This window comes from Phoxinus phoxinus (assembly GCF_949152265.1).
Source record: "Phoxinus phoxinus genome assembly, chromosome: 21".
Classification (NCBI taxonomy): Eukaryota; Metazoa; Chordata; class Actinopteri; order Cypriniformes; family Leuciscidae; genus Phoxinus; species Phoxinus phoxinus.
In genome coordinates, this window is record NC_136896.1 from 9,214,420 (window position 1) to 9,241,080 (window position 26,661).

The 26,661-nt window shown below is 39.5% G+C and overlaps 1 protein-coding gene across 15 annotated transcripts in view; it reads right to left on the reverse strand.

The window, feature by feature from the left end:
* Positions 1-26,661, reverse strand: part of rbfox3a (RNA binding fox-1 homolog 3a) — a gene marked incomplete at its 3' end in the record, with an annotated part of 409,029 nt that overhangs the window by 19,024 nt on the left and 363,344 nt on the right. For 6 of the 15 annotated variants that reach the window (XM_079595150.1, XM_079595146.1, XM_079595140.1 and 3 more), the window contains 6 exons: positions 22,754-22,900; positions 15,977-16,030; positions 12,130-12,190; positions 10,763-10,816; positions 2,205-2,337; positions 1,700-1,739 (listed from right to left, as the gene is read on the reverse strand). In XM_079595150.1, coding sequence (XP_079451276.1) covers positions 1,700-1,739; positions 2,205-2,337; positions 10,763-10,816; positions 12,130-12,190; positions 15,977-16,030; positions 22,754-22,900 — 489 coding nt within the window. Of the gene's footprint in view, positions 1-1,699; positions 1,740-2,204; positions 2,338-10,762; positions 10,817-12,129; positions 12,191-13,709; positions 13,803-15,976; positions 16,031-22,753; positions 22,901-26,661 lie in introns of all 15 variants that reach the window. The other 9 variants (XM_079595147.1, XM_079595136.1, XM_079595144.1 and 6 more) reach the window with 5 other exon arrangements.

Here is a 26,661-nt window from a genome sequence, read left to right on the forward strand (position 1 = left end):
TTAGCTCGCTGACATCACTGGTACATTATGTGAATAATCGCGGTGCCAGAGCGCGTGCAGGACCGAGGCATTGCAGATACAGGACTGCACGCTGAATTATAGATGCTCTCATTTATTTTTCAGCTCGGGATTAATGTCCAATGCTACTCTGCTAAGATCAAATGTTTAGCCACTGGAGTTGAAGAAAAATCAGGTCATAGAAAAGTGTGTACATGGATTCTGTAGAAGTTACAGATTCTTAATTCCGGTGGTTTCACCAACTCCCAGATGGATTTAAAGGGATAGATAAACCACATATGATATTTATGTCATTATGTACTCCCCTTCATGTCCTTCCAAACACATATGCTGTTTGCTTGTTTGCGGAACGTGATTTTTTTAACCTAAAATGAGATTTTCCACACAAAAGCACCATAAAATATCGAGCTTGACATCATGACATTAAGTTACGAGACACTACAAAACCTATAATGTTGGAATACAAGTATTATTATTATTTTTTAATCAATCATTTGATTGCATATATTGAACATGAGTCTTAAGGACTACTTTATGCTACTTTAACAGTGCTTTTTTAGAGCTTGACCGTGCCTGGTCACTATAAACTGTTATTGTATGCATGTGTGAAGAAAAGGTATATAGAGAAGATTTATTTCAAAATCAGCATACAGGTTTGGAACGACATGAGAGTGAGAAAATACTGACAGTAATTATCGAGAGAATCATAATTTGTTGTGTTAACAATTCCTATATAAGTTATCATGCTTTCAGGCTACTCAAAAGTTGATCGGGTGGTCCATAGAGACAGATTCGGACTTCACTGGCAAGTGAACACGTGTTACGCGCATTCATCAAAATCCATTCGACTGTGAGCTATCTGGGGTTAAAGCCTCGGTCCTGACTAACTTGGTGGCAAACATACTATTGTGCATGCCAGGTAAAGGCATCACAATTACGTCCATGTTCATTTGTCCTGTTTCAGATCTAAATGTGGAATTAATTTCCATTTTTCATGCAGTGAAATAATCCTGGGAAAGGGAGGCACGCTCTCTGATCACCTGACAGACTAATACGTTCTGACGGCCTGTCAAAAACAATAGGGCCTGGGCACAATCTCGGGCTGTAGAGTGAGGCCTTTGGGCTGTATTTTAATGGAAGCTGAGGGAAAGGCGGATCAAACGCGTGCCATAAATTAAAACAAAAACACTGTAACGTCGACTTCATCAACTTGATCCGCCGTGATTTTCCTCCCACTTAGAGCGAAACCAGGCCGCAGTGGAGATAAAATGTGGAAGAATGAGACGTTAAGTGCGTGGGGGGGGGGGGGGGGGGGGGGTTCGTTTTTGGTTCAATCCACACTGTACATGTTAGCATAATCATACAATCCATTGAGATCAGCTATAGTATTCAAAGGAAGCCGTGTTGGAAGTGGTTTTGCCATGTGTGATTTCATTGTTCCATGTGGCGGAATGCACAGGAGAACTCAAAAAGGTATTTAGTACACCACAAACGGCCATCCTTGTGGATTTGCACATGGTGACCTGAGCTGACCCTTGCCCTTATGAAAGATTCAGCACCAGCTGCTCAGGTTAGGCTCAGCGAACGTGAGCGCCCTGTCCTCAACGTTGCATACAAACTTTCCTTCATTCACTGAAACAGTGGAAATAGCAGCAGAATGGGCTAGACATAGCATACTCACATAGATCTCAGCACCGTAGAAGCCATCTTGGTAAACCACACTGCAAAAACACAACAGGAAATAACAAAACACAACGCATCAGTGCTGAACGTCCATAGAGTTTCCTCGCACTGTGCAGGGAAGGAAATAAATTATGCTTCGATGCATTCATTCTGCAGACAAAACAATGCACTCCAGACAGTGAGGAAAGGGAAAAAAAATAGAGCATATTTGGAAAGACGGCCATTTTCTGTGCTTAGAGGAAAACAATGTTGCTTTATAATGGGCTTTGCTCTGTCTTGTCACTGGGGAAAACTGGTATGGCTCGCCATTAGAGTGTAACGCACTTTATAGCCATCAAGCGGTCATGTTGCAGGTTAAAGCTGTAGCACATATAATGCCAAAATGACCCTTTGATGACAGTGCTTTTAAGTGCAGAAGTTTACCTAATAATGGCCTCAGGCTTGGACAAAAACAAGGTGAGCTATTTGTCGTTACTGTATGTTTTGGGTGAAGGGTTACTCACGCTCCATAAGCGGGAATGGGAGGGGGTGGAGGCGCGGCGCGGAACGTGTTGTAGACGGCACGACCTCTGCCTCTCAAGTGGGCGCCCCTGTAAGCCACCGTCGCCCCTGTGGTTGGATAGGGGAAGCCTGTCACTGGAAAAAAGGAGAGAAGAAAGGTGGTGACATAAGCTTTTGCTTCTAAGAGGCGCACCTGTCACCACCAATCGGCTTTCAGTCGGTAGTGTGACAACACACTGTCATCCTAAAATGTGATGCTTTAAAACAACTCAGACGGATGTCAACCGGTGCGTCATGTTGGCACAAAACATCAAACATGGCAGCATGTTACAGCCAGTGATTCTCAAATTGTTTTGCTTCAGGACCCAGATTCGTGTGCAACCCGATACATTTCAAAATGTGTACAAACGTAAAACAAAAATGTCCTTCAAACTCAAAAGTGATATTTATTGAAGGTACACTATGGAATTCTGGGCTGTCTGTCAACATCAACAACAAGTTACTTGTGGAGGAACTGATGGACTGATATTTAAATTATGTCTGATACGATAAAACCAATAATTATTTTCATGTTATTGTAGATAATCTGTAAATTATCGATATTTCAAATAATATTAAAATATGAAAAAAAATATACTAAATTTAATATTAAATATGAAAACCCTAAAAACTAAAATCTATTCATTTAAATGCTCTGTGAAGTGAGTTTAGGCATCTCAAAATTTAGAGACAGGCTTAATTTTACATTTAAATCTTGTGAATTATTAATATTTGTGTTTTTGAAGATTAACCTTTGAGAGCATAATATGACGGCAAAGGTAATCTAAATGTAAAAAATAAGCATGCACAATTGGCTCACAACTTCTAAAATTGTCTCACCACCATTGTGCATCCCATTTACTGACTCAATAATTGATTTCTCATGAAAAAAATCCTCTATAGTGTACATTTGAGCATAAACTGCCACACAAATTGAGAAGCAATAAACTAAACTAAACTTTCCAGAATTTTTCCAGCTGAATTTTTACCATTAATCTTAGAGAGCGAAACGGTAAGGCAAACCCTGTCTGGGGAAGCCTCTCTATTGTGGGTCTCTCCGAACGCTTGTGCGTGGGGTGTGTGTGTGTGAGTGTGTCTGGCTGCTCTCCCACTCTGGAGGGGTGTGTGCGAGGCAGGGGAGATGGTAGGTTGTTGTAGGTGAGACACAAGGTTCTGGCACACAGGGTTGAGAGAGCAGATGGAGAGGATTGTTTAGAGATGCAATCACAGGCTGGCGCCATCCCTCATCTCTCTCTCCCCCCACACACACTTCCCCAGCCTCACGCCACCGCTGGGGCCAGACCCAGCCTGGAGGAGAACAGGGACAACTCAGGGTCAAGACTGGGAGAGGTGACTGAGGCTTTAAGCATGTTAAGGAAAGATACACGGACGTGAAAGTGAAACAGACAGAATGAAACTTGAAACAGCATGTGTAACAATAAATGGGTGAAAACATGTCCAGGTCACATTTCACACAGTCTCGGCCACAGACGCACACAGACTGCCCGCAGCTCAGTCCATTAGATGCATATTGCACATTAAAACAAAAGCTCTTTCTCAATCTCACAAACTCTAATCTGACTGGATGACGAAGTATGAACACATTTTTTTTGTATAAATCGGTCTACATTTCATTTCACCCTAAAGTCAAAAAAAGAAAACAGGAAAGTTGAAAGAAAAAATATTGTAATTACACACACACGCACGCACACACGCACGCACACACACAGTGTATATATATATATATATATATATATATATATATATATATATATATATATATATATATATATATATATATATATATATATATATATATATATAACATTTTGTATTGTCAGTATAAATGAAAAAAAAAACTAATAAAGTTGTCATTACTGTATTTACCATTTTTTACTTGTTGAGTTTCTAATGTTCTCAATTATGATTCTCATTACTTTAATACAATTATTTTTGTTTTAATATAATTCAATTACAAGCAGTACATAAAATACCGCCATATGAAAATATTAACATTAAAACACATATACATATATTATATACCCAATTTTGGCATTTTCCTTCTGAATTCTCTCTCTAAATTTTTTTTCTCTAGATTTTTTTTCTCTAGAATGAGATTTCTTGTATTAGAGAATTCAGAAGGAAAATGCCAAAATTGTGGGTCTTGATTCAAATAATATTAGTAATATAGGATTTGTTTTCTTTAAACAAAATATGCATTTTTTAATTTCTTTATTTTGGGCTTAAATAAGACAAACAGAAAAAGGCAATCACATCCAAAAAGTTGATAAATATGGGTGCAAAACAAATGTAAGCAAAAAAAAATAAAAAAATAAAAAATCAGGAATTGCTCATCGAGAAAGAACTGAGAAAGAGCTGGATGTTGTAAAACATGAAAATATGATGTATCGTTTATTGTTGTGTGCAGTGTGCAGTTTGCAGTTCCTTTTATTTCCTTTTTATTTTTATTTTTATAAATATGACCCAGACATGTTTGTGACAGCAGATTTGAGAGTGTGAGAGTCACCCAAATAATATTAAAAGGAAAGGAGAAAAAAGAAGGAAAAAAGAAGAAGTGAGAATTAAAGGAAGACAATAAGGAAAATGATTAAAGGGGTCATGACATGAGAAACCAAATTTGCCTTGATCTTTTGGTATATAAGAGGTCTTTGTACCATTAAAACGTCCTGCAAGTTTCATAGCTTAAGACGTCCACCCCATTATAAACGAATCATTTATTTAATCAAGCTCTAAATACAGCTCGTTCTGGATCCATGGTAAGAAGTGACGTCACGGTACGAAGTGACGTACCAGCGTTTGCATAATGACCGCCTCCAGCAGAAGACAGTTACGCTTAAAGCGCAAGACAACTACGCTCACTTCGTATATCGTTGTCGCGCCCGCGCGCCGCGCGCCTCACAAGTGTTCAGTGGACGGACAGCGAGTGGGTCTGTGTACAGGGAGATTACGACGCCGCAGATGTGCTGTTCCTGGCTGTGGACAAACAACATCTTTGAATACGCTGCGAAAGATCCAGTCGTCAGGGAAAAATGGATGCACTTTATTTTTTGCGGACGTCTCAGTCACGGCAGTGTTAGTTTAAGCGTTTGTTCTGAAGGATGACTGTTTTGAGCTTTGCCAGAAAACTGTTGCTCAAAGATAAGTCCGTGCCGTCTATTCTGGGCTCAACAACGACGACGCAAACTGTAAGTAATGTATTTAAAACTTTAAACTACTTTTTAAATACGCTGAAAGATCCAGTCGTCAGGGAAAAATGGATGCACTTTATTTTTTGCGGACGTCCCAGTCACGGCAGTGTTCTATACATTTAAGGATGACTGTTTTGAGGAAAAAATCCCAATATGATGCTTGGCTTTGCCAGAAAACGGTTGCTCAAAGATAAGTCCGTGCCGACTATGGGCTCAATAACGACGACGCAAACTTACTTTTTACCATGGCTAATATAAACAGATTTGTATAAGAGAATCTTGCAAATATGTCGCCTTTCTAGTAGGCCTACATGTGATAGAAAATTAAAAATGTTGCCTTTATCAATGCAGCATCTTCTAAGATGGCCTGTGCATGCATTTTTGTCCGTGGTACACCCTATCATTTCATTGGAATTAGTTAAATAATGTTAAACTGTTAGCAAATGAAGCTATTGGATAATTATGCAACAATAATCCGTTTTCAAGTGTCTCGGGTTAATTTTTTTTTATTAATTCAAAATAGTTTCACTTTCCATGTGGACACGGGCTGATCCAGTCTTCGTTGTTGTGGTGATGGTTCATTTTCCTCTGATTCTGGCTCAAACATAATAAGGTTTTATCATTGCCAGAGCCATCGCTTCGCATGCATCACCCGCTATTAAACAGTTGCGCCGAATCCGCAAACGTTCTGGCTGGGGGCGTTAATATTGATGCATAGGCACTGACGTTAGCCAATCATAACAGTGGGCGTTAACACTGAACTCTTAAAGGGGAAACACCCCCAAAACAGACTGTTTGAATCAGAGGATGAGAAACAGGGTGGGAAAAGGTCATAAATCACTACATTTTAAAAGTTTTTGGTAAAAAAAACTATAGTAATACTATAATTGCACCTAAGGGAACATAATAATAAAATAAAAAAAACCATGTCATGACCCCTTTAAAACTGTAAAAAGAATAAAAGCAAGAGCATATCACACGCAAGCCTCTCTTTAACCTTCACTGAGTATGACCCTTATGAGTCAATGACATAGCCAGATTACCCATAATACTGTGCAAGCAAAACACAGCCCAGCAGTGCAGCCCACAAAGCTCTCTTTCTCATTTATGCACCGAATACACTATCACTGTCTATCCTGTCTCAGAGGAGCAGGACAGCCCTCTTCAGTTATTTCATATCCCCAAACAGAGCCTGCACCTCCTCCTGATCATTACTGTACAGGCATCACCCAAGCAGCACTCAGTTGATAGTCAATATGTGTCAAAGTTACCCCTTTTAATGAGGTCAGCTGGGTTTATTTTTGAGCACATATATGTATGTCTATAAATTTAGCACACTGCCTTGGTGTAAAGACTTCTTCGATTCACATTCAGCAAACTTTTGGCCCTGGGGTTTGCAAGTACGGGTATAATTTTCGTTTGACTCCTGTATCTCCTCTCAGACAAACAAACACACAATAAAATCTCTTGTACGCGACACACCAATCAGCGGCGGAGAGGTACGGCGCGGCCCTTCATCAGACGTAAAAGAAAGACAGATGGCTGAAGGTAAGGCGTTTGCTCTTTCGTTTTGATATAGCATGGAGCCGTTGACATTTTAATTTGTCCCTTTTAAGCTATAGAGTCGGTGTTAATATGCCAAACAGTGGTCGTCTCTGATATATGCCAGGCCATGGTCAATTTATCCCGGATTCCAGTCATGGACAATGCTCTTATATTTTCTTTGATTTTGTGCGTGCGTGTGTGTACATTATGTGTGCCATGACGTACATAAATGTAATCTCATAATGAGCTATGGGTCTGCACGCAGCACCGATTCAATAATAAGCCATAAATCATTCCAGCCAGTTATGACACTCCATAAAGCCTATGAAACACACAAAGGCGAAAGTGTGTGTGAGCATAAATACTTGCAGCCCTTGTGCTAACCTGTTATTTTAACATGAGAGAAGGTCAAAAACCCTTCACATCTGCACATCTACAGTTTAAACCGATAAGGATGCTGGCGCGCTGCTGCATTTATCTGGGTTTACACAGGGGTATCTCTGGCGCTGGAAAGAGTCCCAATGGGCTGTTTGGATGGAGGTGTGGGGGCAATTACATCCCCAACCCCCTCAGGTCTCTTTCATTTACTGCAAGACTGGCTCCTTTAATGCGGTGCGACTGGAAATCGCCGGATGAGGGCCTCTCTCACACTGCGTGCTATTGTGAAACGTCTTTAGATAATCAGACCACCGATAAACCCATATCATGAGGAAAATTACACCATTGCTAGATTAAAGGGAGTTTTTTCCTCCCCCCAATACTTCTAATATTGTAATTAGACTACTTAATTTCAATTATAGATTTATTTGAGTGGTTTTGTAATTGAAAAAGCATAAAATGCCCACAATGCACCTCTTTTAAAGGAGTGCACACACATGGGTGCACTATTACGCACTCTCAAAAAGGCAACAGATGTGAACGCTTGAATATACTTTATACTTGTAGCATTTGTTGTGTTGCTGTTCTGGCAATAAACCTAGGGGCTCTAAAGTTACCTTTAAATGTTCGCTCGACAAAAAGCCAATAGGATTTTTTCATTGTCTTCTGAAATATTGCAGGAAATAAGCTCTGTTATCAATAAGAGTGTATTATTCTTACACGTTTTGTTCATTAATATGATCTTCACAAATAAATGCAACGTTAATGAATTTTAAAACCCAAATACAATCACGAATAAAAAGCTAAAGTTAGACATAAACTTTAAAAGATTTAAAATCAGCAAGTTGGAAAGTTTGAGTTAAAATAGTTTGCAAGAGTGTAAACACAACAAGGCTGCAAAAGTGGACCTGTGAGTAGATGAATTGTCCTGTTCAGCATGATGACGTTTAATGTCCCAAATAACCTCTGTAGTCACATTTAGCCACTTGCTAGCAACCACATTTTTTCAAGAAACATAAAAGCTGGTGATGTATTTTATGTTGTAGAATAAAACGTGAAAATATCTTGAGCTTGAGTTACTTGAGCTACACAGACTCTATTTCTGGCACTCCATTACACACTCTAATAAACTTGAGATAGCTAATTATAAAATATTGTCAGTTTAACTAAATTTAACAGTAGTAGACAGTAGACCAAGAAGAAAAAAGAAAAACACCACAGAAGAATACAGTTTGTACAAATGCCTGTTATAGCTCCCTCTTGTGGCAACACTGAGAATACAGTGCTTGTTTGTTTTGCATTTTGATTTGCAGTTGACACATTTTGGAATGGAATGACGCATGTAATTGTCATTCACGTACTTGCGTAAAGTATGTTTTGAGCCAGTGATTTTTATTGATCAGACACACATGGCATGAAGTCAAACGTCCCTTTCCAAACATCACTCAATATATTTTATCATCTATTTTTTAAAACTTGAAAACTACTTTGCATTTTAATCTTATTGGCCGTGTTTGTCTCAACATGCTGCCAAGGACCAAATTCATTGGCTGAGAGAGCTGTCAATCAATCAATATTATGTTTCCCACGTCCTTCATGCACGCGCTGCCGCCTGTACGGATTGAGCGAGGTGGGAAAAACGACCCCCGGATTACACAATTAAGTTCCCCGTGCACGGCTAGCGCCTCAGCCTCGCGTCTGCATCTCTAATTTAGCTTTGGCTACCCAGTGCTAGTTAAGAGCCTGAGGGAGAGAGAGAGACCGAGGGAAGACAGAAGATATTGAGATTTAAGGATAGAGTGAGTGAGTAAGAAAAGGGCAGATGGAAAACACCCCAGGCTTAGATGAAGAGAGAAATAGAATTAGCGATATATGTCGAGAGAAGGCTGTGAAAAGCTAGAGGAGTAGAGAAATGAGAGCCAGGGAGGGAGTCTTACAGGGAAGAGAGAAGCCCGACTTCCCTGGAAGAGGTTAAAAGCAGGCAGTCGGCGGCCCTCATCAGTCATTCTCCTGAATGGGATTTGAGGACAATAAACCTGTAGCACCCGGACGAATGGAGACGGAGTGCGCTGTCAGCAGCGCACGATTTATGGTGCCCAATTCCGCTGATCTCCCGCACAGAAACTCGGACTGATAAACAGTGATTAATCACCTTTACATCCGATTTCAGCGCCGCCCCTCCCCCCAACAAAGTACATTAAATGCAGTCATAATTATTTCGCGTGAAAGCTTCCCTTCCCTTTTTTGAACGGTGGGAGGGAAACAAGGGGCAACACGTGTGTGTGTGTGTGTGTGTGTGGGGTGTGGGGTGGGGTCCATTTCGGTCATTCCGGAATGTTCCTTATTTAGTAAGCGAAATCTATATCTTATTTCCATTTTGTATCCTCTCCACCGGTCGCCCTCTGGGGAACAGAGGAGGCATATGGTGTCGTTTAGGCTTGGCGAACTTTAGAGGCATGTTAAGACGACTTGAAAAATTAGCATCCAATAAATCAAGCAACACCGGCTCCCCAAGCTAAGCTGCTGAAGTGCCGGACCACGATAAATCTGATTTGATGGGATGTTTTGGGAAGGTGTATGTGCGGATGGGAGGCATGAAGGTGTATATGTTGCGATTAGAGAAGGAATCACATGCATGTTTCAGAGCATACTCGGGGTCAAAGCATGCATAAACATTTTACGTGCGTCGGATTGCTTAGCATATTTGCATTTTTATGCGCTCTACATATGCACATTGTGCGTATTCGATCGAGAGGAATCGTGTAACGGCCGCGTTCAGTTGTGCGTTTATGCATGCCAGAACCGAGGGAGGGAGGGGGGAGAGGGAGAGGAAAAAAGTCAGATAAAAATGATAAATGACTGCTTTCTGTCACCGATGGTTATTTAGAGTTTTGCTGTAAAGCTGTCCTGAAATGAACAGATTTTAGTCTAATGAGCAAAAAGGCAGGCCGTTAAAGAGCTGCTATGTGCTCAGCACTTCTTCCAAATGAAATACTGTAATACCATTTCCCCCTCATTAGGATGCAAAGGGCTCAAAGAACCAACGGCAATAAAGAAATCAAAGATCGAGAGGGAAAACAACAGCACAAAGAAAGACAACAAGTCAGTCAAACAAAGACGCTTCCTAATCTGTGGTTCAGAAAACAGCCCGTGCCACTGTTTCATCTCAGTGGGAAATGATGGCCTGGCTGATTATTGCTTTTTCAAATGCATTGTGCACGGTGGATGATGGGAGAACTGGGCGTCGTTTTAAAATCATTTCTTAAGTGTCTCTTTGAAGCGCTTGCCTCTGAAATTTGATCTAGGAATCAAAGAACATCTGAAGAACAGTAAATCAAAGTAAGTATCCGAGCGGGACCCTGTGACCACAACACTCAAATGCAGTTTACCTGCATAAAATTCAGGACCATAGACAGCTCCCACCACTGGATTCAGCTTCCAGCCTGTAGAGGAATACACAGGGGAAGAGAGAATTAGCTCCGAATGCTTATCGCTGTGACCTGTGGAGTGTTTGTTTCTCGATCTTTCGCCTATTAACTCAAAGGAAAGGGATAAAGAGGATAAGATTCGGAGGGAAGAACAAAAAGAAGGGGGAAGAGGAAGGGATGTGATATGACAGGAATATATTTAAGGTGACATTAAGTTGAAGGAGTTAGGGGGCGGCAATATCAGGGCATTGGGAAGAGTGCGAGCGATATAGGATGCGAAAGGGAGCGAGGGAATGAGAGACAGAGAGCAAGAGAGTAGTGAGTGCTGTCCGGTGTGCTGTCAGTGATAGATGGGGGCTGTAAAATAGCCTCCTCTCACTCCCCATTGGCTGTGACTGAAGTAGAGCTGGGGGGTCTACACTGCTGCTGATATATTTGATTCTTTCATTCCCCCTCTCTGTTTCTCTCTCTATTGCAGTCTGAGGAAATGAGCATCAGCGGAAGAGCTCAGGACCCCACCAAGACCCCTGTGCTGAATGAGCCAGCTCTCAGCTAAGCTCTCCCCCCGGAGCTCCTGAACAGCATAAGGAGAGCTGTAGGGGAGGAGATCGCTCTTTACCTATAATCCCTTATTAGTGGGACACAAAGTAGACATTGCATCATTCATATTATACATGATGGCAGCTTAAAACCGCAGCCCAAAAAGAATTTGGGAACTTTACAAACTGGATTAGATAAAGTACCAAACTAAGTGTAATTTCTGTTAAAGAACCAAAATATTTCACAAAAACGATTTTTTTAAATGGAAAAAAATATAAATTGTATATGATCATTTATAAACATAAATAAATAAAGAATTAGGTTTTAAATTACATTTTTTTGTAAAAAAAATCAAAAAAATTACTCTTCAAGGCTTTATGGTTGTGAACATTGTCATTGTTATAGTTAGTTCTAGTTACATTTTTGATAAAGGATATAATTTGAGGAGAAATTACTTTATAGGACAACTAAATAAATTGCAACAATCTAAATATCTGACAAAAGCATATTTTTTGTCAGTTTCTTTTTTGTTGTTATCCATATGCTTCTTGTTTTGACATTGTTATCTAATGCAATGAAATGCACACATTGTAAGTGTAGAATTACATTTTGGTCCACTTAATGTAATTTAAAGTGAAAAAAGAAAGAAAGAAAGAAAGAAAGAAAGAAAGAAAGAAAGAAAGAAAGAAAGAAAGAAAGAAAGAAAGAAAGAAAGAAAGAAAGAAAGAAAGAAAGAAAGAAAGAAAGAAAGAAAGAAAGAAAGAAAGAAAGAAAGAAAAAGCTCTTACCGTTTGTATAGGGGTTGGCCACTTTTTTGTTTGTCATTACTCTTGCCGTTGCATTATTTACCTGTGATAAAGAAAGCAGATATGAGAAACAAAACACAAATCAGAACACAAACAATACATGTGTATGTGCCACAGGAATGAGTGTGACAAAAATCTGGTTCATGCTTCTCCAAAAAAATAATAAAAAAATGCTACATTCACATGCTAATCAGTTGAAAAATTATGAGATGCTAAAATGAAAGCGATCCATCAAGCTCTGATCTTCTGTTTTCCTGCTGGATGTAGGATCTAATCCAGGCTGTTTGTAGAAGAACTGGATGATGACATCTGGTTCAACATGTAATGAAACATAGCTACTCTGGAAATGGGCTTTAATGAAACCCAGAGTATATTGGAATTCCCCACTAGCCAAGCTGTGGGAGCTTCCTTGAGGCTTTCTCTGAAATTTCATCTGCCACATCGTCTAGACAGTTCTACATATTCCCAGACACTACAGCCCTGAGGCGGTGACTTCATGAGCACTAAATTGAACCTCAGGAAGGAGGAGCCATATTGTACAGGGTCTTCTGGTTATGCGTAACACCAGAAAATTAATAAAATCTTAAAGCTTAAAATGGTGGCTGGTTTATTTATCCTAGAACGCACATGTACTTTAAATGAACCAACCCAATATATATACATATATTTTTGTGCATTTGAGCTTAAAAAGCAACATCAAACCATGTTTTTATTACAATATTGATACATAATCTTGAGCTTGCGGCCATTCAAGTAAAAAGGAGCTGTATGTGCATGCCTGTTGCCTACACAGAAAATAGCTGATCGGGGACATTACCAAGATGGCTGCCGAGTGAACCAACTTGCCTTAAAGGGACTTTAGTAACACACAGAGAGGCCAAGCAGCTTGTTGGGAGGTGCCAAAGGAATTTAAACATGGCCGCTGGCAACAGAAGCCATGTTAGTATTTCACCCTCATGTTAATTAGCGTTAATAGCTTTCCGTTCCACAGGGCCCATGGAGGTCATTTAGCTTGAGGAAACAACTGGCCTCCACTCTCCCTTGATATATAGGTCTAGGTATTGTTTGTGCATTACATGAATTATCTTAATTGTCCTATAGAAAATCTTAATAGCCCTGTGGAGAAGAGGGGGAAAAAAGAGAGAGAAGTTTGTGTCCTCAAGTACGACATACGAATGGATAAATAAACCTTGGATGTTTGGGATAAACAAGTGGGATTTTAAGTTTTTGTTTTTCTTTTTTACCGGTTAACACACATTGTAAGTGATAATAAAAAGTTCAAACGCTTTTTTTTTGTATACAGCTGCACATACACATCAAAGCAGAAAGGATCAAATCTGATGGCATGCACATCAAATACAATAATTATTACATGTCACAAGTGATATTTATCCATAAAATCAAAAAGACACATGAAACGTGCAGCATGCAGACAGCAAGTGAGCGGCAGGGATGCAATGCGGTGAAATGAGACGCTGCGTGCATGTTTCATCAAACCGACAGCGCTTATGTTCTCATGGGACGGGGATGATGGGGTATTGATAGTTAGATTAGGAAAGCACCTCAATTTTGCGTCCCTCTACGATTGTACCATTTAATTTCTCCCGTGCGCGGTCTGCGTCTGCGCTTGTTTCAAAAGTTACAAAACCAAAACCCTGAGATGATGTGATCATAAAGGATCCCCAATAAAAAATGAAGGGGATGATTAAAGATATTTGAATGGGCAAAAAATAAAGTGAGCGAGAAAAGATAAAAGAGAAAGAAAGAAAGAGTAAGAAAGAAAGAAAGAAAGAAAAAAGAAAAAGAAAGAGAGAAAGGTCACAGTCAGCAGGGTAGCAAATTCTATCCATTAGTAAGAATTAAGATTAGGACTTAAGGGTGAAAGCTACTGGAAAAGAGACATCGAGAGACAAAGCATTCTGGGATTATATTCAACAGTGACAAATTCTGCATTTGGTAATACTGAAACATTTGGCATGTATCCATGTGCACATTATAGTGAATCTTTCCAAGCATATCAGTAAGTATCAAACTGTCATTCTTTATAAACACAGATATTGTCCTTGTCTTCAAATGATATAAACAATGTATGGAATATTTCCAAGGCCACATAGAAGCTCAGAAGTTAATGCACACAGTCCTGCGCTCTAGCTGGGAAGTGCCTGCTCTGTCCCCGCACCCCCACCTCTGCTGTCAGCAGTGAGTTATGGCCAACTGCTTCCCAAACGCCATATCCGGAACAGCTATTAGGTATGCACTGCAAACAAGACTGTGGAACAAGCCCTGGTCTTTTAGTTCATACACACTATGCAAGTACGGCCTGGTAATTGCTTTGGGAGGCCTGTGAGTATGATATGCATACATGGACACTCCATTCCTTGTGTCTGGCATGAATAAAGACCAGCCCAGGAGTCCTTGGCCTGCGAGGAAAAAGCAAAATCAAAAAGGAACGGGGCGCAAAATTAATCCTTTTGACATTTTGCGCTACCGTGTTCAACATAGCGCTTGTAGTTTTTCCCCTTTTATCACGGATTTAATTAGCTTACACAGCTAGAAAGCTGAGCCACTATCTTTTGAATAACACAAACATACAGTACGTGCTGTTCCAAAACCTAGTGAGCTGCCTACAGAGGCAGTATTTTAAGGGATCATAGGCACAGAGGCTGTTCCAAAAGGTAAAGGCAACTCAATTATGCAGCTTGCGATCCCTTGTTTTTGCATATACATATATTATATATAAATAATAAATATATATAAAAATATGTAGAATATAATATAACATTCATTATATAATAGCAGTGTTAATAATATATTCATATATCAACACTGCTATTATATATATACAGTATATGTAACTGGTCCGACTCAACCTGCTCCAAGTGGGATTCGAACCATGGTCTCCGGCGTGGGAGGCGGGCACTTTAACAAGTGGCTAAAAACCACAGCCCACTCCAGAGACTACGGTTCGAATCCCGCTCGGAGCGGGGTTGAGTTGACCCGGATGGGAGTGGGGTTTAGGGGGGGTGAGTGTAACTTTCATAGGCCAGTAAGAGTTGTGCATGTAAACCTCACTCTCCTGATCTCAGTATATGTAATACTGAAAATAATATTTTAATTATAATTAAAAGTTGATTATTTCCCCTAATATTTGCATATGCCATGTCATTTTATGCTCATTAGCATAACAAAGAGTTAGCTTAGCAACATGCTAATGCCAAAGTCTATTGGAATCTATGGTGAATCATGTATACATGCATACATAGGCAGCGGGTTTTGGAACAGAGCTACTGAGGTATTGAAAAGACCAGTAGAAAACAGTCTATTTCTGAACGATCGGCTAATCTAATAATGTGCGTTGCTTAGGTTGAGCACACTGTGACGGTTTGTTCAAGCAGATTCAGCCCTGTGAATCAACTAGGAGAAGTTCTCCTCAGCAAAATGTCACCCTCCTTTGAGACCAGCATTGCTATATGGAAGAATGGCTATATATAACCCATTTCCAAGACTGGAGACTTAAACAGCTGAATCTTATTACAGTAGGACAGCTCTAAGAGCAGAATCACTGTGTGTTGGTCAGACGCTCACTTCATTGAATTATAACTGGGCGAGTTAACTTGTACTCAGCAGAAACCACTCAGTTGTCTCTCCGCCTAGCTACCTTTCCAAAACGCGTCTCGGCTCAGTGTGAGCGAGTGTGAGAGTGTGACGTTTGAGTCACTTTGCGGCTGCTGTGTAAGAGCTGTAATTATTCGGCTCATGAAGGGAAGAGGAGACCTGTAGGGAGGAAGAAGTATGAAGTGACAAAGAACTGCTCTTCCAGTTGACTTACCTTAGAGCCCCGCTCGTTAAAAATAATTTCCACATCCAAAATTTTCCCAAATTGCTGTGGAGAGAAAAGGAGATGGGTAGAAAAAAAAAATTAAAGAGGAGAGACAGAGGAGAAAGAAAGAAAGGAAGACAGAAAGGGAGAGAAAAGGAGTAATTAGAACTCATCTCTTCTGCAGTTTGTCAGGAAACTTGAGCACTTGATTGCACAGGAAGCTAAAATAGTAAACCCACCGTTTTCACTGGAGCTAAGAACACGCAAGACAAACCTTCACACATCACTTTTGCTATGAAATGATACTGACAAACACACGGATCAGTAATGGTTTACTTTAAAAGTAACGCATTGCAATATAACTCAATTCAAGACAACTAATTGCATTGTCTCTTAATATGGAAAAGTGAAGCATAAAGTTTATTTTGCTACTTTAACTGTTAACTGACTGAAATTATGTTTGGGGTTGAATGCTAATTTAGTAGTTAAACACTGCATATACTGTGCTTTTTTTTTTACAGTAAGTGAAACAGTAGACATCATCTTACAATAAAAAAATAAAAAAATATATACAACAATTAGTTTGGGGCAGTGTAATTTTTTCATGGGGATTTTCAGTGACTCGTTCTGCAGGTTAAATTGTTATACAAGAAGGTGGTGAGTGAGTCAATGAATTATTCATTCATCCGATTAGTTCAAAACACTGATTCATTTAGAAAACAAAGAGAAGTGTCTGGCTGCGTCCGAAATCTCACACTTTCTAAGTGCGTAATTCTTTTAGACAAGCAATTACTCATACTAATGTGTGTATTATGGCTGTAATCCGGATGTACCACATTTGTCATCTTGTCATTATCATGTGTACTTTTTACTTACTATTTTATAAAGATTGTGAATTTGGACATACAGTTTTAGTATTTCACTAATTATTTTTTTGCCTAACAGTAATCTTTATGAGTGAGTCAATGAATCATTCACTAATTTGATTTGTTCAAAACGCTGATTCATTCAGGAAGAAAACAAGTGACTCTCTTTATGAATAAGTCACCAAATCAACCATACATTTTATAAGTGTAAAAACACTGATTCAGGAACAAAAAAAGTTACTAGGTGTGTTCAACCTGAAGCGGCGCTGCGCAGACCGGTCAGTGACGTCAAAGTATGAGAGCGATTCGAATGCATATGGAACCGTCTGCTCTCGAATCGTTGTCGTGGGACTTCTATGTCATACACAGATTGGTCTACGCAGCTCCGCTTCAAGTCACACACACCTATTGTTTTTATGAGCCAATGAATCATTCACTAATTTGATTCATTCAAAACACTGATTGATTCAGGAAAGTTACTGTTTTTTGTGAATCACTTATTAATCATGCAATTCAGAAAATATGAACTTTACATAAAGCACAACATTGCATGCACAACTATTTGCTCCTCTATCACTATCAATTATAAAAAGAATGTAAAAAAACAAATTTATGTTACGTTTTTGAAAAAGTAAAGTCCTATGATGTAAATTTAATTGAAGGCTTTTATTTGTAGCTGGCTAACCAATTGTGTAACATGAAGCTCTCGGCTGGGTCGGGACTCTGGGAGCGAGCAGGACATACTGCTGATGGGAGCAAACTTCAAAAGATCACAGAAGCACCCTGCTGTGTATGCACCAGTGCTCTTAATGACACGATATGGCTTGTTATTTTCTGCGGTGTTTTTGACTGATAAAAGCTGGCCGAAGCCATAGGAGAGGGTATTTCTGGCTTGACTTAACACCAAACACCCGACTCAATTAAAAAAAGGATAATTGGATATAGAGCAGCCATCATCGCTGATGATAAACCATATATTTGTTTATTATCTCATTGACGAATACCATCCTCGTAATTACCTGTCACTTCGGTTATTATTTTCCAGCTATTTGCGCTCCGTTCTGTGGTTTTATCTGATTGTCATTCTCACGGCCCTCTGAAACGCCCAATCTCTCATTTTTATTCTCTAATTAGCATTAGCCATGAGGCACTGACCACTCCCTCTGAGATACGGCTTTGTCTGGAAGATTCCTTCAGCCGCTGAATGTAGCATATGGATTTGCAAACTGGCCGCCAAGGAATGAAGCTCAAACTTTCTTGGTCTTTGACTGAACGTCGCTCCCTGTGGCCAAAAGGTGAACCCTTAAGAGGCAGCAGCCTGATTAGGGGTGATAAACACCACCCTCGCTGCCTGTAACGCAGAGCGCTACAATGTTAACCTCTCTCGCCTTATGCTAATCGGGATCCTGGTTAGGGAGCTCCACAACGAGGCCTTGAATCAAGCAGGTTTATTTCAATAAATAAATAAACATGCCAACGCAAGGTCACCGCTGCTTTAGCCGAAGGAGGAGACAGCTTCTTAAAGAAGTAATTTGGAACAAGCTTAAATAATTGGTTAGATGGAAGCAGGAGACACAGGAGGCTCCAGGGTGCACTGCTATAAATGTGCCGGGAAGCATGACTGTTTATATGAAAGCGTAGGACAGCAATTAAGAGCAATCGCACAAAATGACACATGTGATAAAGGTTCTGTTTGCATTCCTCTCTTCCACTTTGGCGGTCGCCGGAGAGAGGAATGACGGCCGGCCCGGCTCTCCCCGGAGGGTTAACGGCGCTTAAGCGTTCCATTTAACGTGGCCGGCTTTGGAGATCATTACGGAACGTGGAGGAATGAAAGCAAAACCTTAAGTTCCCCTAATGGGCGGAATGAAAGCAGGTTTTAATTGCTGTCTAAAATGGCTGTATTATTTCATTAAAACTAATTACCCTGTCAAGCAGGCCGCATTGGCTTCATTTCAGCACAACAGGGGAGAAATGGGCCTTCCAGGCACCTACGGCTCAATGGGATTGATCGAGGGCCCAGGTCACTAATAAGGTTAAGAAGAGCCGCCTTTCATCCGCCCAGCCGTGGGGAAAACCCGAGGCGGACTGTATATGTGCATGTTTGCGGTGAGGAGGAGGCTGTGCAAGCTCCTCTGATCTCACGCGGGGGAAAAAAAGTGACGCCTCGCAGTTCATTTTGGCCGGCTGTTGCTTGATCTACCAAGCTTGTTTTTCCAGCCCAATTCAAATTCCACAGACAAACCCAAACAGCTGCTACTTGACACGATTTCCTCCATTTGTTCAAATTAAGATGCTTTTTTTCCACTCCGCCGGAGTCAGATACAAACACTGGCATTTGCATCTCAGCATGAACCTGCTCACGACCGCAGACAATTCGCTCCAAACAAAGTCTGCGGACGCTAATGGTTTTAACCCACCCTAATGGGCTTATGGTATTGCTGAAATATTTCCCAGGGTAGTCATCTCTGGGAAAACTGAACTAATCACACCTAGTCACCATAGGCCCCATCATCACCATTGCCGTGCAGCAGAGCTTTAATAAGAGCGTAGGCCTACACGAAATTAGGATCAATGGGAGACTGCAGTGTGAGACTGCTGGTGGTCCACACACTTGATAGGTTGGGAAAACGCTTCGCGAGAGTCGTTCGAAGCTAGTCACAGACGCTGTGCAAACGGAGGGAGAGTAGTTAAAAAAGCGAGTCAGTAGTGTGACATTAAGTTAGTTTTGTTTGGAAATCAAGCAGGTATTCATTATAAACCCATTACAAAACCATATGGGGTTTCTACTCTTGTTTGAGATTCTCGGCAAACCTCTGCATTCCCCTGGGTGATCTACATTTTAGAAGATTCAAACCTCTAAGGGAAATACTGAGGGGAATAACGGTCTATTAATCCAGAATAACAAGGCACCTGTTTTAATCTGCAATAACTTTCTCCAGTGGTGAGGGGACATTTTTATTAATAGTATATACATACAGTATGCTGCATGCACTGATCTGTAGGATTGCTCAAATCATTGCAGTAATACGAGTATTATGGGAGGAGTTGGACAATTTTGCAGCCTCAGTGTGGAATCGTCATGGTGGTGCTTTAAAACCAATTTCATACACTAGCATTAAATCCACATACTCATCTGTATAATTGCTTTGGATGTCTTTTTCTAATTATAAAATGAGGCTCAAATAAGGTTGGGTAATGGAGCTTTTTAATCGTCGCTCTTTGTTTGACTATGGTCCAAGCAAGTGTACTCGAATGAGGAAGAAGACTCGTAAAATTGCAGCTTTCATTATCAGCTATTCTAAATTGAATTTCCATCTTACTAAATTGAGAAATCAGAAATGGTTTAGAAAGCTGTCTTGGAGTAAAAAATGAGCGTGATATGTGACGTTTTTCTACAATAATCCAGATTTAAGACTTAACATCGAAAGATAGAGATAATTCAGTTGGAGGCTTCATTTGAAATCTATATAACTGAGTCTGAGAACTGTGAGAAAAGTGAAAAAATACTCTTTAAGCACTATATGGTGTAAAAGTGTTGCGGTCAGTAAGATTTTGTTTAATGTTTTTGAAAGAGGTGTCTTATGTACGGAGCGCCTAAAGGGACATGGTGATGCAAAAAAATATGAGATGGGAGGAAAAAATACATTTCAATGCTTGTGCGTTCACTGGCAAAAGTTTTGCATTCCCAGGAGAATATTTGCGTTTGCTTGCAGAACTTTCTGCATTCCACCTATAGAAAATGTTTGTGTTCTTTGTGAGTGAACGCAAAGTTTCTCGGGGGAACACAAACATTTTGCGAGTGTCACATGTTCTTTCAGAAATCATTCTAATATGCGGACATGCCGATGAAGAAAATTCTTCTTATTATAAATGTTGAAAACAGTTGCTTTATATTTTGTGGAAACCGTGACATTTGTCTTCAGGATTCTTTGATGAATTTGAAAGAAAATAAAAGTATTAACTTTATGTATGTGGAAATGGAGTCTGGACAGCGTTTTGCAGAAGCCAAAGATTTATGGGTAGCCAGTAAATCCAGAGTAAGTGCTTAAAGAGTTTCAAACCGTCAGTAGATGGTGATCTTCTCCCCTTGTGCTTCTGTCACTTCTCACCGTTCTCAGACTTGCCTTTTCTCACATTTTTTGGGGACTTTAGAGGGACACAGCGCTTGTCCATCCCATCCTCTCCCACTAGTCTATCTATGGCATTGGATAATTGCACCCCTGGGTCCCTGAGAGACTTCACAGCAAGTTGCAGAAGTCTCTTCAGACAAACATACACACACTTGGTCACACATATGCCTGTTTTCGCATCGGAGCTGTCAGCCAACACAAACCTAATGAGGATAAACTTCTAGTTTTTAACCACAGTGAGGAGCACTATTAATTACGTCTCCACTGGTGGGACCAATGCTTGGCTCCCTGTTCATCACATCAACACTGGGCAGGACGGGGGAGAAGCAGAGGAGAGGACAGCCTCTCTTAGAGACAACAAAGAGCGTGAGGAACAGATGTTCTCAAGACTCAGCAGTCAGGCTGTACCCAGAGTCCTCCACCAGTTTAAGTGTTACTGTTTGCTATATAGTGCCCTTTGTAAACACAGACTCCGGTTTTTAACAAGCTGGGACCAACAATGTTTTTTTCTCCTCTGTACGCTGCCGGTAGCCTCCAGTAACAAGCTGCCAGTGTTTAACGCCGCTCTCTTGCTGGCTGCTGTTAATTCAAAGGTATGCTGGAGTTTAACTGCACGAGTCCTTGAGTCTTTTAGAGATTGCTGGTTAAAGAAAGCTCCAAGTCGTTCATTAGTTTTGTGTTTTATTCTAGCCGAGAGTGCTTACATCTAAACACAGATTGAGGAGCAGTAGTTGTGGATAAAACGCTAAATAATGACCAACCATTACCAAGCCTGTAGCTGCTCTCAGTACAACAATACTTTTGGATTGAATACCCTTGTTTAAAAAAAAGTTTTACCGATCCCTTGTCACATACTAAATACAGAAACTAAAGCTTATATAATGCAGTTAAATCATTTAGCACTTTATCATGCCCTTTCTAGCCTTGGAGGGACAAAGATTTTTTTTTTTTGAAAAATAAGAAAAAACATAATAAAATAAAATATTTGGGCTACACGCTACCTATAGAAGTTTAGTCTTTAATTTTTTTTGATCACATTAATTGCACGACATGGCAATTAGTTAATCAAATTTATCACAATTAATCACATACATCAGTATTTGCAAAGAAAAGCCTTCATATGACTAACTTAACGGAATTAAAGAATAATGGAAAAAGTCAATTATTAAACTTTTACATTTAAACCAATTCTTGAAAAAGGTTAGGGGTTACATAAATGCAATCTAATAATTGGCCTTAGCTATATAGTAAATAAATGAAACAATTTATTGGTTTATAAAATACTACTGGCAAAATGGATAATGTGTACAGAATCTTTAACTACACATGGTCACATGAAATTAAGTCTTATAATTAGTTCTAAGCTATATGTGCTTGATTTATTAAAAATAACTGATTCATGAGACTCATTTAATGAAGTGGACTACACTGGTTGCACTATTTTTTTGATTCATAAAAAAATGGCTCATACGATTAATTTAATGAGGAATCAGACTACACTGGTTACACATGCCTTTCATTTGTTGAAAAAAAAAAGGTCTCGTAAGATGAATTCATTCGGGAATTGGACTACACTGGCTGCAACTCAAATTAAAAATGCCCTAGTTTAGTTATACTAATGCATTACTTTAGTGGAGATAAAAAAAAATCCTACAACCACAATATCTAAACTGGTTTTACACTGATGCATATAAGATCAAGGTCCTTGTCAAATTAAAACAGGATTGATGATCAGGCCTTCCTGAGAGACACAACCTGCTGCCATCTGGCTGAGGCCTGAGACTCACCCCGAACATTTGCCGGAGGTCTGGGTCACGGAAGCGGAAGGGAATGTTGGAGACGTGTAACCGTTTGGGCTGCTGCTTCTCCGAAGAGTCCGAGGGCTGGAGCTGGAGCTGCTGGGAGCCGTCTGTCTGTGCCACATCGTCCACTTGCTGAAAGACACACAAGCACAGCTCTGTTAGTTCTTACCTCAAATGCTGTCACGGCCTGGAAAAAGTGCAGCGGGCAACGGTTACGGAAGGTGAGCCACTGGGTGAGCAGGGGGAGATCAGGGCATGCTGGTGGCATATTACAAATTCCCTCTGCTCTGCCAACATTTGTATGTGGCGGTGAAGATTAAGGAAGCTGTCAGGAAGTGTGGATACAGATTTAAAGAGAAAAAAACTCTGACATGGGGAGACCAGAGAATGCATTTACTGAGCAGCCGCCTATAAAGACCTGAGGGAGAACGGGAGAGGGAGAGAGAAAGTAAGCGTAAAGATGGTGTGCTCATCTGTCCATCATGTGGAGGAAATGGTAGTGACACAGCTGTGCTCAAGGATGGACTGCTGTCCGTGACACACATTTATCTTTCACCTCACAAGCCCTGATGCTCCAGCCTTCATCCCATTCTCACTATTTATCTCACTGTCTTCTGAGCTTCATGAGACCTCATCTGACCAGCCACAGATCAGATGCCCTGTCATGCATGGGGTGCAAAAATAAACCTGAATATGCTTCATGCAGTGGTGTTTCTGCTGGAGATCAACCAATATTAACTGTCAGACATTACTGTAAAAGTCCAAGATGAGAACAAAAAGGATTTTTCTTTTTCTTTGACAATATAACAACTAAATAATCAGTACACTGTATACAATGTAATATTCATTATTAATTTAATATCAACATTAATTTCAGTATTATACATATTAATTTCATATATTTAATATGAAATACTATTTATGATTTATAACAATAAAATATTTTCCTTTACAACTGTGCTGTTTTTGCCTTTTCTATGCAGATTTTAGAAGAACATTTGTGGCGTGGATTAAACATACTATAGCTGGAAGAACAGCCAAAATGTGGTAAAATATTTAATAAACACGCACAATATTTTCAATACATATATATTTGCAAATATTTAATTTAGATTGCTGTTGTATTGTGTCTCATAGTGTGAATATGTGTTCAGTGTTTCCCTACCATCGTTGGTATATTGTCCATTACATTTGTTGGCATTGTTTATTTCTATTGCATTGTTGTTATCTGTCTCATAGTGTTAACATGTGTTCAGTGTCTCTTACCATCGTTGGTATATTGTCTAGTACCACTGTTGGTATATTGTCTATTACCATTGTTGGTATATTGTCTATTATCATCGTTGGATATTGTCCGTTAACTATGGTTTGGATTGTACTCCTATTACATTGTTGTGTTTTTTATAACTGCTGTTATAAAAAACTAATCTGTTATTGTGGTAACGCCACCGTGATATATTATTGTAAATAATCTGAGAGCACAGTAAATATGAAGCCTAAATATCAATTACAAATGGTGACGCTGGGGTGGGATTAAATAAGTTGTCTTCTTCCCACTCCCTTTCAGGCAGAATTTGATTGTTATATTTGAATACTATATATTATTTTGTTTTTTTATTGCTTATTGTTTTTTTGATATGATTTTTACCATATTGTCTATCTTTATTTTTATTTAAACTTTTTTGTGCTATTGCCTGGAATAAACGATTAATAATAATAATAAAAATAAAAATAAAAAATATACTGAAAATATCAGTTAATCCAAATTTATAGGAGAATTTATAGACTGTAAATTCAATCATACCAAATATTATGAAACAATAGAAATACTATGAAATAATAAATCAATATCTATAAAGAAAAATATGATCTAACAAAATGCTATTGCGGGAGGATCAGGTTAGTGCATAACTGAATGAATAATTCATCCAGATGTGATGCAATGGCTGACAGACTCCTCTGCGTTTAAAAGTTTGTCTTGTTTTTCAGCCATTCTGTTCAGACATGTTCAATGAAGGAAAAAGCATGGTGAGCGCAGCACCCGAGCGGCAGCCCTTCATGTACATAATGAATTAGAAGAACATGGGAGCACAGATGAAGAGATGATGTCAGCTAAACTTCCCTCGGCTTAGCAGGATCAATGAGAGAGAAGTGCTGAAGGCAGCTACATTTGGCTGGGCCCATAGACAGTGTATACAAGAGCAGACTCGCGCTGTAGCGAGACAGAGAGAAAGGAAGAAAAACAAAGAAAGAAAGAAAGAACAAAAGAAAGGCTGTTGCTATGTGGTTGCTAGGGTGCTCTGCTGGGTTGCTAGGTGGTTACTTCGTGGCCGAAAACAGTGCAACTCGAGACTTATGGCCACGTTCACACAACAACAGAATATGGCTGTCAGTTCTGTATTTGTTTCTTTAATACAGTTACGTTCACACACAGTTCAGTTTATAGGAGTGACAAACGCATTCTATAATAGAACTCACACCCGTAAATTTTCATGACTCGCAACTGCATTCTAGGAAAACCCGCGGTGTGGGAACGAAACCGGACTAGGACTGGGACTAACTGTCTGCCACGTCATACAGTGTGAGAGCCACTCTCGGTGCACACACGCGTGCAGGATTTATGTTTGCTTTTGGTAACTTACAGGTAATGTGAACTTGCAGCTCTATTTGGACTCTTGTCGAGTCAAAAGTAAGGGAAAGTTACTGGTAGGAGAATACGAGCTTGACTCCTGTTGCGCATTCATATAGACAGTATTCGAGATGCTTCTGTAAGTTGCTGAGTGAATGTGACATCTCAGGACTCACACCTGTAAACAAATGCAGTTGTCAATCCCAAAAAAACTGACAGTGTGAACGTAGCCTATTAGAAATGGATTGGGGTTCTACAGGCGGAGTCTATGGGATATTTGTTACATGGTAACAAAATTTGCTCAAATGAATTCTGAACTCAGATAAGAGATAAAAAACTGATGAATGAAAACTTCCTCACGCATGAGGTCTGGGGATCCTATTGAATTGGTTTGGCAATCATTTTTGGTAGTGTTCAGATTTAACTGTACATTTCTAAGCATGTTTTTCTTGTATTTCACGTACACAGTTAATTATAATAAGTGGGCAGGACAAATTCCCCCTCATTAAGCACAAAACACACAAGAGATATGAATCATAGAAGACAGCAATATATCATGTATTAGGTAATGAAGATATAATGAGATATCTATCACTCCATCCCTTTTTGCTCGCACCCTGACAGAGAAAAATAGAGGAAAAAGGCGAAGTAAATGTAATTATGGAGACACAGCTAAGAACATAATACTAACTCAAATGCAAAAGATTTGGACCTGCAAGGTGTTCATTTTTCCACTCATTACCGAGAGAAGGTGAAAAATGGCATGATAAAATATCAGCTGAAATGAGATTTTAAAGTTTAACTCGCTGAAGAATATCATTATTGCAGAGGACATATGTCTTTACAGGGGAAATTACACTAGTAACATGACAGAAGCAACTTTACAATTCTATGGGTCTTGCAGATTTAATCTTTTAACAGATTTGAACAGATTTTTTTTTAACAAGTAAACATCTTATATGCTTATCTAATATTTGAAAATTGTCATAATTTAAATCACCCTTAAGTCCAAGTTCCAAACCGGTTTGATATTCTTCTGCAGGAAAATGTTGTTTTGAAAAAGGTCTCAGTCTATACAATGCCATACAAAGTCCACTGTTGTAGACCCGATTGGTTTTCATTGTATGGACAAAAACAATTAAAATATAGTTCAACATATCTTCTTTTGTGCTTTGAAAAAGAAAGAGCGTCATTCGGGTTTGTAATGACACGAGGGCGAGTAAATTATAACAGAATATAATTTTTTTTCGTTGAACCATCACTT